General features: G+C 49.6%; 1 protein-coding gene across 2 annotated transcripts in view; it reads right to left on the bottom strand.

The window, feature by feature from the left end:
* PHF2 (PHD finger protein 2) overlaps window positions 1-14,322 on the bottom strand; it is a 59,424-nt gene that overhangs the window by 29,790 nt on the left and 15,312 nt on the right. For both annotated transcript variants that reach the window (XM_039558999.1, XM_039559000.1), the window contains exon 2: window positions 2,977-3,062. In XM_039558999.1, the coding sequence (XP_039414933.1) occupies window positions 2,977-3,062 (86 nt within the window). The remainder of the gene's footprint in view (window positions 1-2,976; window positions 3,063-14,322) is intronic.

The following is a 14,322-nucleotide window of genomic DNA, read 5'->3' as shown; positions in this document are numbered from 1 at the left end:
ACACATTTCATTAAACAGGAATGGCTTAAAATGGCATGTGACAGGAAGCAATCTTCTGAGAGCAGCTACTCACCACAGTGGTAATGTGGAAAAATGTAAGGAGAGGAAAATGATTTTTAAATTTGACATCTGGAAAACATATCTGGTGGAAGGCGAGCTCCAGAAATACATGTATATTTTTAAATCCAGACAAGTTGCATAACAGACAATTGATGTCTGTGTTTCCCTTTGCTAATCTCACAATAATTAAATCCTACCAGTGAACTACTGGCGCTGAAACAACTCTTACTCCTTTATTACCAAGCTGATAGTGCTGGATAACGGGTCTGAACAGGTCCTGGAGCAGCTCACAAGCAGAGGAAGTGATGTCCCTGCAGACAGCCCAGCAGCACCCAGGCCCTGAGCAGGACGTCCTCCATGCAAATTCCCAGCAGATGGAATTCATGAGCCAAGCCACTCCCGCCTTCACTTCATCCATCTTTTAACTTCCCTGGCCTGTTGTACCCTGCAAGGAGGGGCTGCAGCATAACAGCCTCCTTTTCCCACGGGATCCGTGATTCTACACGTTAGTGGGGAAAACTACTGTGCAGTTTGTGACCTTGTCACCAAAACGCAAGGTAAGGACAGCAATAATTTATGCTTGAATAAAATTTTTGCACTCCACTTCTTTGATGATTGGTCTTGTACATCATTAAACTGTCTGTGGTGTATTCAGAGGGAGAAAACAAAGTGTCCTTGCTGTCCTACAGAATGGGATGTTGGTCTGTATTCCCACCATGCTGCATCCCCAGAGGGAAGAGGGTCAAGGGACACCTTCTGAGGCCCCACCTGCAGAGCTGCCTCCAGATCTGGGGGCTGCAACATCAGAAGGATGTGGAGGCACTGGAGTGATCCAGAGGAGGCCATGGAGATGCTCCAAGGGCTGGAGCCCCTCTGCTCTGGAGCCAGGCTGGGAGAGCTGGGGGTGCTCACCTGGAGAAGAGAAGGCTCCAGGAAGAGCTCAGAGCCCCTTGCAGGGCCTAAAGGGGCTCCAGGAGAGCTGGAGAGGGACTGGGGACAAGGCATGGAGGGTCAGGACCCAGGGAATGGCTTCCCAGTGCCAGAGGGCAGGGCTGGATGGGATATGGGGAAGGAATTGTTCCCTGGGAGGGTGGGGAGGCCCTGGCACAGGGTGCCCAGAGCAGCTGTGGAAGTGTCCCAGGCCAGGTTGGACGGGGCTTGGAGCAGCCTGGGACAGTGGAAGGTGTCCCTGCCTGTGGCAGGTTGTTGGAACTGTGCTCCAGCTAACTTTCTGCTGGGCTGCATGAGCCAGGCTCTGGGACAGAGCAGTGGATTTTTATTTGGATAAAAATAACTGGATAGACAGAAACCTTTTTAAAAGCATCAGAATATTGTTGTCAATTCAACTCTCCTCATCACAACTGGTATATTAAACTTGCAATCTTTTTATCAAAACTGCCATGTCTTGAATTCTAAGATGACGCACCCCAGTTTTCATAGAATTGATATTCAATTCCTGATTATAGGCTTTTGCTGTTTCTGTCTGGGTTTTTTCCCCCTTGCACTGAAAAGTAGGTGCCTTTCATCATTTATAATTCAAAACGAAATGAAAGAAACGAAAAGTGTCAGACCCATCTCAATGTTATACATTGAGACCCTCAGAGGCCGGAGATCCTGTGCTGCTGCTTGCCTCCTGGGTTAGGAGCAGTCTGGGAGTGTCTGCAGTCACCCCCTTCCCAATCCCAAATCATTCACTTCAATAGAATTTGTGGCTATTTGTGTAACCAAGAATCTTCCAACAAAACACGAGAAAGGCTGATTCTTTCAAACCAGAACATTTTCTGGGGACATATTGATTTTGTTAAGTCTTTCAGAACCAGTCCCACAGCAGGGATTTTGCCAACTGCTCAGTTGGACCCTCTGGGAGACAGGAACAGCTGCAGGTCATTCAGGCTTCCAGTTCACATCTGATATTTAAAAAATCATAGTGGAAAAATGATTCCCTTTTTTGCCCACAAAACAGACACTTCAGACTCCTCCCCTTTCCCACTGGAAATTTTTTATACTTTAACAATGAAGGCAATACAGAAATAATTGCTTGGGTTAAAAATTCTGAATTTTAACTCAACAGGGGTCACCTTCCAGTTGCCCCTTATTTCACACTACATAAAAGGTCATCAGGATTCCTTCAGCTCCTGCAGATGAGCATGGTGCTCTTCCTCTGCAGGATGCCCTGAGGTTGCAGAGCAGCAGGATCCTCCCTAGCACTGTTGCTTATTTATAATAACTGGTTTTCAAGCAAAGCATTTCATCTTTCACAAGGATTGGTTTCTTTTCTTTTTTTTTTCTCCATTGTATAATAGAAAGAATTTGTGAATTAATCTGACCAAAGCAAACACATCCCACGATTCCCTCCCAGACAAAACTCCCACTGAGATCAACTGTCACTTTTGCTCAGGAGAACCTTTTTCCTGTGAAAGAACTGAAGAACTGGCACCCTCAGTGTATCCTACAATTTTGACTGACATGGAAATCGCTGCAATCCTATATCCAGGCCGAGCACAACAAACTGTTTCTTACTCGTCTCATCTGCAGTCAGAAAACACCATTTAGGTTCCAAAACTCCCTGTATTAGCACTTAGCTGCCTCCAAAGGGTTTTTCTAGCCCACATTACTGAGTGTCAGCACAATTCCTGCAAGGAAGGACACTGCTTTTATGGGGCCAGGGGCTGAAGCTGCCCAGGTAAGTGCCCTGCCTGAGCTCACACACATGCCTAAGGCTGCAGCCAAAGCTCCAGGATCCAACCCGCAGCTTCCTCCCACTAACATCTTTCTTCACCCTCTGGTTTGAATCCCAGTATTTATGGCACATGGTACCTAGGCGTGCCCTTCGTAATGACCAAAATAAAAAGCTCCTGCTGTCCAAATGCCCCGCCCCTGCTGTGTGTGGGGAACTGGCTGCACATGGGTACTTACAGGTCGACTTTCCATGGGTTTTCTCACAGTTTGGACAATGATAGATGTCAATATCTGGTGCCTCTTCTTCTTCCACACCAACACAGCTGGAACACAAGAAGGTGAATCTGACATTAGCCCGACCATCTCCAAGCACACAGTGAGTGATGAAAGCCCTGTGCAGCTGCACTGACCAGCAGCAGCTCTGTCCAAACCAGGTTTGGGGGCCTTGTACACTGGTACAGACTGGGTTTATGTAGCCTACATCCCTGAGGTGTTGCTACAAAAGCTGCCAGCCAGAAGCCCACTAGCAGGCCACTGTGGAACTCCATGAAAATGTGGCAGAGTCCCACAGAATGGTTTTTTCCCAAGGAGACCATTTTGCACTCACACAGAGTTCTCCCAGCACCATCCCACGTAAACCTGATTAACAAAACACATCTTCACAAAATATGTGTGGGCAGCTGTGAAGCGCCAGAGCGATCTTGGCAGGGGATACCACGTGCACAACTTCCATGGGTGCCACCTCTATTGCACTGTAGGAAGACGAGGAGGTGAAGCAGACACCCAGCTCAGCACTCCCGGCTGCCAAGGGGATGGGCTGTGCCGGGAGGCCACCGAGGTGGGTTTGGATGGGACACACCAGCAGCACCCACAGCCCCTGGGGACACCCACGGACAATCCCACGGCAGCACAGCGCTGGGGAGGAGCCGAACACACAGCAAAGTGTTGGAGCACCCAAGACAAGGAGCTGCTGCACAGTCCAAGTGCCAATCAGCCAGCCAAAGCTCCAGGCCCAGCACGGTGCTGCTCCTGCTCACAGAGGAAGAGCAAAGGGGACTCTGCTCCTGCTGCCTGTGTCAGGAGCAGCCCAGGCTGCAAGGTACCACACAGAGAAGAGTTCAGTGGGGTGCTGTAGATTCATCCCGTGTGCCTTGGCTCCGTGGGAGCTTAGCTAGGCAAGAGCACCCATGAGAGGCATCAAAGGCACCTTAAGCACCAGTCAGGCAAGGCCGGATTGCACCGTGCCAAGAGCTCTCCCGGGGTTTCTCTGCTTCACCACCTGAAATGCTGCCCCAGTGCTCTGCAGTGAGCAGGGAACAGCTCCCAGTGCTCTGAGTGAGCAGAGAGCACCTCCCAGTGCTCCTCAGCTCGCAGAGAACACCAACACTGCTTTTCTGGCAGGGAAAAGGCATGGGCAGGGGTCATGCAATGGCATCTCCATGCACAAGGCCACATTCTGCCCCCTGGCACTCCACCAGCAGTGCTGAGCACTGGTGAGTGCAGGAATGCAGAGTTTACAGCTCCTGTTTCTGCCCTGGAGGAAGCAGAGCAGAGGATGGTTGCTCCACTCCCAAAGGCCAGACAGCAGCGTGAGCCAGTTCTACCAAGTACTTCATAGAACCTCTCAAATCATTCTCACTCTGTTCAAGCTCTGCAGGACAACACCAGCACATCCAAAAGTCGGTTCAGCAATGGAAGAAATTCATAGAGGGTGGACACAGCAGCAGCACCTGGTGCTGGTCCAGAAGCAGGAAGGCCATGACCTGGGTGCTGATAAGGGAGGGGTAACACACCTTCCTGTGCCCACCCTTCCACACGAGTCCCTGGACCCGCTCCCTGAGCAGCTCAGGGTGCTGGGGTGCCCTTGGCAGGGTGTGCAGGTGTCCAAGAACCAACACAGCACACCTGGGGCAGGGGAGCAGCTGTTAAAATGCACTGTGAGCCCCCATTGCCAGAGGTGGTTTTGAAACCCCTGCTGACCCTGAGGCACCCGTGGTGCACGACACCATCACAAACCACAGACACACCTGCTGTCAGAGAACAGCAGCAACAAAACCAAGGCTGCAACCATGCTGGGAAAGGCCAAACTAGCTAAGATACAGAAACACATCTCTTTTATTACCATTGTAAATGTTGTGTCAAAATAAGATCCTGCCAGAAACCTTGGTGGGTATGGTGCCCCTGTTGCAGCTGCCAATGTGGGAGCCAGCTCCCTTCAAAACAAAGAGCCTGGGGTGAGAAAGGCTCTGCAACCAAAGCCAGAGACACTCTCATCTCTGTGAACCCAGACTGGGAATAGAAATCATTCTTTTGGAATTGTGTCAAAGCAACTGCAAATTTGGCTGATTTTTTTCATTAAACAGTTACTTGAAAAAATACAAAATTACTGTGTCCCTGGGAAGCCAGCACAGAAAACTGAAGTTTGCCGACAGGAAAAATCATAATCACAACAATCCAATCCTCAGAGTTCTGTACATATATAGAGAAAAATATTGGATTGGTAGAAAACACCAGAAAAATTAGTAGAAAAATACTAGATTAATCAGTAGAAAATTTAAACAAACCCTGGCAGATTAGAGCCAGTGTAAGAGAATGTAGAGGATTCCTTTACCCACAAAGCAGTGTCAGCTGCTTATGCCACTGGATTCAGTTTGCTAAGCTCAGTAAAGGTACGGATTAAGCTCTCTACAAGGGCTTGAAAAGTCTGTATTGAGGAGATGAGACCCTTGGCACTGAATGGGAGAAGGTTTGGCCAGCTGTGGCACAGGGCGATGGCTGCAGTGTGGTGGGAGCCATTGTTCTGAGAGCGAGTGAAACATCTGACAAGAACAGTGCAGAGAAGCAAAAATAACTGACCTCAAACTCCAGCGGGCCGCTGGAAGACACAGTCAACTTTTCCAACTACAGCACAGCCTTGGAATAAGGTTTGGCCACTTACAGCTGCTCACAGGGAGAAGCTGCTGCCCTCCCTGTGTGGGAAACTGGGAGTGTGAACTGTCCAAGGGATCCCCCAGCTGAACTGCCTCGGGACATCAGTAACCAAAATATCAACCCCTTCCAGGCTGTGCTGCTCCTCTCAAGCAGCAGAGCTTGGCTCTCCAGGTACTGCCACCAGCAGGACTGCTGGTGGGCTTCCACATGGAAATAGGCACAGGAGGCTGAATTTCCACAGTTAAAGCCAGAAAGCCCCAGGCAACCACTCCTGCCCGGACAGGAGCAAGGTTTCCCACTGCCTGTATTGGCTTTACAGAGAAAGATTTGGGTAGCAGGGGGATGTGACTGACCCTTGGGTTGGTCTGAGCATTTCCACCTGGGAATAAAAAGCAGAAGGGGACTGCCAGCCTTGGTAGAAGTCAGGGCCCAGTTCTGAAGCATCTCCTGCCCAATTTACTACTGTGTTTTTTCTTAGGGTGGTTAATTACCAATAATATAGAATCAAAGCATTTCTCCAGCTGAAGAAAACCAAGTCATCTACAGTGACTGAACAGTGGTGTCCTCCCCCTCAGCCCCCGAATTCCAGCACAAATGGCACTCTGTGGTTTGCATCTATTGGTTCTTCCCATGAGAACACTCCACTTTGGTCCCTCCAGATTTTTTTTCGCAGCCCCAGTTGCCCAGGAGAAACAAACATCAAAAAAACTCAAACCAAGCATTTGAAAATGATCAGATGGGTCTAGAGGCAGCTGGCACGGGATCACAGCCAGTGTTTGATCACAGGTGATGTGCCTGGGATCCAGGCAGTGCTCTCGGGATCCAGGTGCTGTGTTTGGGATCCAGGCAGTGTGCTCGGGATCCAGGCAGCGTGCTGGGAGCAGGATCCCGCAGTGCCCCCACAGCAGTGTCAGTGCAATCTGGGTGCGTTATCACTGTCAGGGAAGAACTGGGAAGAGCTCCCAGTAGCACTGTTGGGTGATTATTCAGGCCCACCAGTGTGATGGAACTGGAGGTACCCGGTTCAGCAAAGGAATGCTGAGGCAGAGCTGGCCAAGGATGGGCAGGGAGTGGGGGACATGTAGCAGGAGGCAGAGCAGGGAGTAGCCTTGGGAACAGCAGCAGCAGGAGCAGACTGAGCTGCTCCATTTCTACCAGCAGGAGCCTATTTCCAAAGTCCCAGACACTCCAGACCAGTGTGCTACCAGCCCAGCAGGATCCCACTGCCACAGGAAGCCCCAGGCAGTAATGCCACGCTCACGCTCCAGCACTCCGTGGCAGAGATGGTGACGGGCACCATGCTCAGAGGGGCACGAGAACAGCCAGGGTGTCCCCAACAGCACCCCCAGGGGGGAGGTCTCTGACTGCGAATTATCTCCTGATGCTGCTTTTTAACTGTGGGACAATGATGGCATCTGGCAGGACCAAACATGTCCCTGGGGAAAGCATCGGGGTCCCAAGGCAGGTTGGAAGGAAAGAATTTTCCCTTGGTGAAGGACAGAATCACAGAGTCATAGAATTGTTTAGGTTGGAAAAGCCCTCAAAGACCATCGAGCCCAACCATTCCCCAGCACTGCCACCACTGCCCCACGTCCCCAAGCATCACATGCACGTGGCTGTTAAATCCCTCCAGGGATGCAGAGTGCACCACTGCCCTGGGCAGCTGTGCCAGGGATGGACAATTCTTTTGTGAGAGAAAACCCTTCCCAGACACCCCACAAAGGCCCTCACTTGCTGTCCCACGGCTGTTAACGCCTGAGGGGCTGCAGCCATGCAGTGCCAGCTGGGAACTGGGGATGATGCATCTGCAGCGCAGTGCAGGGCAGGGATGTGGGATGTGGGATGATGGAGCAGCAGCCACCACCATCCCTCGCAGCTCAGGAAACCTTCCTGCCCAAACACAGCAAAGATGGCCTAAGAGATCAATTATCCTGCATCCAGGAATATCTTGTTGGAACAATTTTAACCAACCTAATGGTTGATTTTTAAATGGTCGTTAAGTGATTTAACTCAAGTTGAGGCAGGGTAAAAACTAATTTGATAATGAGATAAAAGGGAAACATTATTAAAAATGTATTTGAATTTTACCAAAACTGTTGTGGGGAAAAAAAAATAATAATGACAAGTAAAGACTTTGATAATGCAGCTGTTTAAGCTGATATCTCACCCATGTTACACAGACTTAAAGGAGAATTAGCACATTAGAAGCTTTTGCAGTCAGAGGCTACAAATTACATTTTTATTAGAAACTCTGCCCTTTGCCACTTTAAAATGAAATTGCTTCTGTGTTTGCAGTGAAGAGATGTTCAAGTTTCAATATTCTGATAAAGTTAACAATTATTTTTTTGTTATGCAGGCAACAATAATAAAAGGTGTGTAAATTGAACTGGTTTTATAGCATGAATGTTTCTGGCAACCTTGGGTTGTCATCTGCAGGGAGGTAACATTTTAAGTAGCTTCAGGAGAAAAATTAACCCAGGTAGTATCTGTTCTATCAAAACCACGTCACCTCCATTATCAACCAGAAGACAAGTTTAAAAAAATATGAGAAAATAAAATCAACAAGAAAAACACTCTTAGCTGGGGAAGAAAATCAAATCTAGGAAAACAGAAATAGAGCCAAAGAAAAAATAGGCTAACATCCCAACCCCTGAAACCAACCAAAGCCACATGCTTTATCTGTTCCTGAGAAGGATTCCAAACTCAGCACACAGGTGAAACACAGGGTGTGCAAACAGGCAGCGGGGTTTGGGTGAAAGTTGTCAGTCAGTGCAGGAGGGAATGACAGTGGCTTCCGGGGATGCTCAGCACCTGCACGCTCTGCTGGGGAGGATGGCAGATCCTTCGCTCTGTGCTAAACACCACACTGACCACACAAACTGCGTCTGGTTGTTTTCCTTTGGGAATACACAAGTCCATCTGCTGGATGACATAGCTCAGCATTCATCTGGCTATAAAAACTCCCTGCAAGGGAAATCCACTGTAGCAAAGGCATAACACCACTTTGTCTCCTCTCCATTGCTGACGTGTTCCAACGTACCCCCAGTGAGAAGCAGGCTCTGTACAAGAAGAGCGGATACTCCCTGTGGATATGATGGGGGTTGTCTAGCAGGTCTGCCTGAGTTTATTTCCCAAGCCAACAGCACCCAACAGAGCAGTAAAGACACTTCCCTTCCCTTCCCTTCCCTTCCCTTCCCTTCCCTTCCCTTCCCTTCCCTTCCCTTCCCTTCCCTTCCCTTCCCTTCCCTTCCCTTCCCTTCCCTTCCTTCCCTTCCCTTCCCTTCCCTTCCCTTCCCTTCCCTTCCCTTCCCTTCCCTTCCCTTCCCTTCCCTTCCCTTCCCTTCCCTTCCCTTCCCAGCATTGCTCCACCCCAACCCATGAGGACAAATCATCAAAGCTCCATGAAGCACATTCAAGAATTCACAGCATTTTTATAGGTAATAATTACTGATTAACCTGAGCTCATCCCCATTCCTTAACGACTGGCATTCCTCGGTGTGTCACTGATCATGTGTTGCACAGTAATGCTCTTCCTTAACAACAGGGTGTCATCTGTACAGAAGACACCTGTCCAGTTCCAGGAGCCTCCACCACCTGAACAATGCCATGGGTCCTGCTGAAAAGCAGCACTTCCCAGCAGTGGAGAGGCTCACACTTCATGTTTTGATGCCAGGCCAATGTTGACAGCAGTTTCTTGTGTCCACATCCCAGCATCCCGAAATGCAACAGCCAACACCGTGAGCACAAGAGAAGAAGAGACAGAAAAGGGGAAAGAGGGCTACCGTTTTGAGAGCTAGGAAATGAGCTGTTCCATGGGATCATGTCTCCCGGGCTGTTTTCCTGGTGGCTTTACAGGGTGAACTCTGACCAGGGCTCTCCCCTGTGTGCTCTCCAGTGCTCCAGAGCAAACAGACAAGCCTTTTCCTAAGCAGAAGAATTTGTCTCATCTAATCAGTCACATGTTTTCACGAAACAAATTCTGGAGAGCTGAAGCCTGCTGTCAGCTAGGGTTAAGGCAAAGCAGCGAGCTCAGGAGTCATTCGGGAGAACAGGGACACACGTTGGTGTCACTTCAGCAGGAGACCCAAGACCAAGGACAGCAGATGAAACCCATGTGCTGGTGTGGGCTCAGGGGTGAGGGTCCCCTGCATGGACCTCTTTATTTAAGGCCTAAGTGAGAGAGAACTCAAGCTGTACTGGACAGCCAGCATTTCACATCACCTCTCATACGCTCACAGAAACACAAATGTGGAGGGAAAGGGAAAGGCCTTCTTTGCAAACTGAACAGCATCTGCACAGCACCTGCCAGGAGCCCAGCAGCTTCAGCAACACCCGAATGCAGGAACAGGGAAAATCCTCACTGCTCATCAGATTGCTTGGACTGCTCTTCATCCCAGGAAATGAGCTCAGCTTTTTGACTCAGTTTCCCCCTGCAGGCAGTACCACCAACACCAGTCCCATGGCCTTGAGGCTGCTATTGTAAAATGAACACTGAGTGAGTGCTTTTGAAATGCCCAGCTCTCTGCAAGAGCTGGGCTGTGCTGCCCACACAGAGAGCCTTCAGAGGCTTCATAAAATTATAGAATATCCTCAGCTCGAAAGGACCCACAAGGATCACCCCGTCCCACCCAGGCCCTGCACAGACACCCCAAATCCCACCTTGGGCATCCCTGGCAGCGCTGTCCAAATGCTCCTGGAGCTCTGGCAGCCTCGGGGCCGTGCCCATTCCCTGGGGAGCCTGGGCAGTGCCCAGCACCCTCTGGGGGAAGAACCTTTGCTGATATCCAACCTAAACCTCCCCTGGCACAGCTCCAGCCATTCACTGGAGTCACCAGAGACTTGGACCCTCCTGGAAGGAGATACCTGTGAGGGTTGCAGGGGCCTGTGCAAGCCTGCAGTACCCTAAGGGCTCTTAGGCTGGTACATAACCCTCACTGCCATCACTTGAATTCCATCAGTGAAACATTGCTCAGGATGACCAAGGATTTTAAGGAGCCAGTGGAACCATCCACCTACTGTGTGTGTTGAAATCAACACCTATGAAGACAATCTGACAGCGTTCCTTCAAACCAAGCAGTTCTGATGCCAGCATGAGACAAAATGACAGCAGCAGAGATGTGCATCCACCACAATATTCCAGATCCACCAAGACAACTGTGATGTCTTCCTTCCATCCTTATTTTTGGGGCCTTGATGAACCACTATGGTTACTTCTGGGGCTGATGAGAGGAGGTCTGGACTTGAACCAGGAACTGAGACCAAAACAAAACCAAGATCCACTTGCAAGACAGGAGCCTTGCACTGGGGGCTCCTTGAAGGAAGCGGTGTCCCAGCTGGAGCGATGCCACGGCAGCATGGCACTGTCCTTTCCAAACCACATCTGCTGCAGGCCCCTGAGCCAGATACACAAATGAATGGCTGGTGACTCTGTGCTTTGCCTTGCTATAAATAATAAGGTTTCATTTCCTTCACAGAGCTTTTGATTTGTTTCCTTTGGGAGACTCACATGTTATAATGGCATTAATTCCTATTTGCCAACCTTGTCCTTATAAATGAGGATCTTCATTAAATGAATGTTAAGCGATGAGCACTGTAATTAGGACAGATTTAAAATGCAGTGTGCCTAAATCAGAGACTGCCCAAGATGTTCTCTTTTTTATTAAGATATAATTTGAAGGAGAATTACTGCTTAGTGTAGAACGAATTATATTTTCCAACAACCTCTTCTCACTGAGGGAATGTACAGAGCAAGGAAATACACCTTGCTTCAGAAGTGAAGTCCAGCTCTTCTGATCTCTACTGCTGGCAGACGACACTCTCATGAAACACAGGGTGACAAGTGCTGGATGAGACTCTTTTGCCCCTAATTATTTTATGTCGACTCAAAATTCTGTTCAATCTTGATGTCATATAATTTAAAATGATTAAAGACTTAGAGACTGACCCCAACAATCAATCACACAGTTCCAGCTGACTGCAATGCCTGTCATCTCGACAACCTCAGAGGCAACACCTTGAAGAGGCATGCACCTTCATCACTGACTGGGGAGAATGTTTCATGCCGTTTTTTGCACAGCAACGTATCTCTTGCCCCATTCCCTGGCAGTGCCAGCCCAGGTCAACTCCCATCCTCTGCCACGTGCAGGACCTGAGCTGGGCACAGGACACCTGTGGACTCACTACTGTGTCACAGCGCTGCTGCTGAAAACTGGGCTCAGCCTGTGCAGCAGAGAACTGCTCAGCCCTGTGTGATTACAGCTGCCCTGATGTTTGTTCTCCTCCTTCTCTTCACTAGGTTTCCCAAAAGCAGATGGGAAATAAGCCAAGAGGGAGGGAACCAGAGAAAGAGACAGTGGTAAAAAGCAGGAATAAAGCAAAACTCAAGGAAAAAATTGCGAAGCCCAAATATAACCCAAAAGGTCAAGAACTCCATTGAACAAACAGAACAAAAATAACCCTCCTCTCAAAATCATTCTCTTAGGTTTCGTTTATTCCTTGTGTGACTCCACTGAGAGAAGTGGCACTGGTCCACAAAAGAATTTGGCCACATCCAAAATTTTTTCCAGGCTGGATGGCCATACTGCAACTGCAGGGAGCAAGAAGGACTCATCCTGACCTGGGAGCAGGGGAAGGTGACAAAGCAGACAACACTACAGTGCATCCCAGCCCTGCCCCAAAGGGTGCTGCGAGGGCGACGGAGCTCCTGCCCTCAGGGCTGAGCCAGCAGTCTGCAGGTGTGAAAAGTGAACTGGTCTGCACATGTCTTGTCTCTGCTGCTTTCTTCCTCTCTCCCACTCCTTTCACCAGTCACCTTCTGTTCTCTATGTATGGTTTCTGTTTCCTCTTCAACTGACGTGCAGGTGCCAGCCAGCAACCGCAGAGCCGGCAGAGCTGCAGCACCCGTCCCACTCAGCGTGACTCCATCGACACAGCTCCACTCTTCTGCTACAGAACTTCAGACAGATACACCTGAACAGACACATTTTGCACTCTACAGGATTCAGAAACAAAGCCAGTGAGTGGGCAGCACACACCCTGGCTCCCCTTGCGCAGCCATGGCCGGGTGCAGTGCAGGGCCCTTCCCCACAGCTCATCTCCCCAGCCTGGTGCCACCAGCACAGCATCCCCTCCACCCACAGACCCACACAGGACTCTTGGCCCAGGAGAATGACAGGATCACGGAATCATTTACATTGGAAAAGACTCTGAAGAACATGGAGTCCATTTCACTCCATGGACTAGCCTGACACTCACCTTACAGGCTCGATGTCCTCAGACCTGTCATCCTCACAGGACACTCCTAACCAGAGCCTCTGTCAGCAGAATAACTTCTCACACTAAGCTCCCCGATGGCTGAGATCTAAAAACAAGTGGGGTGGACACTGAGCTTTTCCTGCTGAGGTCACTGAGAGCTTTACAGAGTAAAGGGTCCTTGCAGGCAGAGTCCTGGCCCTGGGGCTCTGCCTGGATGTAAATGCTGGGTCGGGTTAGTGGCCATACACCAGAAAGTGGACTCATGCATAAAGTTGCCCTTTAGCCTTCCTCCCTCCGGGTCATCCCAGCTCATCCCAGTCTGCATAGGCAACTCTCCAGATCCCCAAAAACCTCTTCTTCTATCGCCACACAGACTGCAAAACTCCTCTATGGAATTAGTGCTGGGTTGATCAAATAAATCCTTGTTTATCTGCTGCACACAACAGGGATGGAGCGATGAAGTGCATTCTCTCACATGCACTGAAGGCAAGCGTAATAGTGAACAAAAGATCCTGGGAATGGACTGATTTTCATGATCATTTTAGAAACCACAGGCTATATCCTGCCCAGTGCAGAAGGGAGTAGGAAAGATAATTGTCTCAGGGAAAATAATCCTTGCATTACTGTATGATCAACAGAACTCTGTGATATTAGTGTCTCAGCACTTCTTCCTCATGCAATGTGTCACCTCAGCTGTTGACCACTGCCCCATGAAGAACTCCAGGAGGCAGCCCACGGGAACAGCCCACTGTCAGAACAGCCTTGTACAAACCCAGCACAAATCATCCTCCACAGAGAAGCACTGCAATCCAGCCTTCCTGTGTTTTCACTCATAGGGCACCCTCTGCCCAAGCACAGGTCAAACTACCTTATAAAAATATCTACTATTAGCACGTGCCTTTTTTTCCTCAGCAAAAACAAACTGGTGACATCATATAAAAGAAATATCACCCACCCTGGAAAAAAGGAATCAATCAAAGAGAAATAAATGAAGTTTCTAGACCGCAGCAATCTGCAACTACTGCACAGCCCTAGTCTTTGCCAGCATCACACTGTTATGTGGCCTAACTAGCACCTGTGCACACCAGCAACAAATCTGTTATTCAAAGCTGGAAGTCAGAACCCCCAAAATCAGCCGTGGCTCACTGCTCAGTTCCTTGAGACCCTACAGAATGAGGTCACAGCTCCAAGGTTCAGCGTAACACATCACGCATCCACGAGGGATGAGGAGGGTGGGCACTGCCAGCTCTCGAACCAGGATGTGTCCAGGCCCTAGAGGCCAACGCAGCCAGCTCCCATGGCAGACTGCTCTGAGCGAGCCCTGGCAGCCACCAGCCCAGTGTGGCAGCAGGCAGCTCTGTGAACGAGATGTGATTTAACCTCAGCATTCCTTTGCTG

This window comes from Corvus cornix, chromosome 12 (genome assembly GCF_000738735.6).
Source record: "Corvus cornix cornix isolate S_Up_H32 chromosome 12, ASM73873v5, whole genome shotgun sequence".
NCBI classification, from domain to species: Eukaryota; Metazoa; Chordata; class Aves; order Passeriformes; family Corvidae; genus Corvus; species Corvus cornix.
The sequence above is the reverse complement of the archived record's forward strand: the minus strand, read 5'-3'. Positions and strand labels throughout refer to the sequence as shown.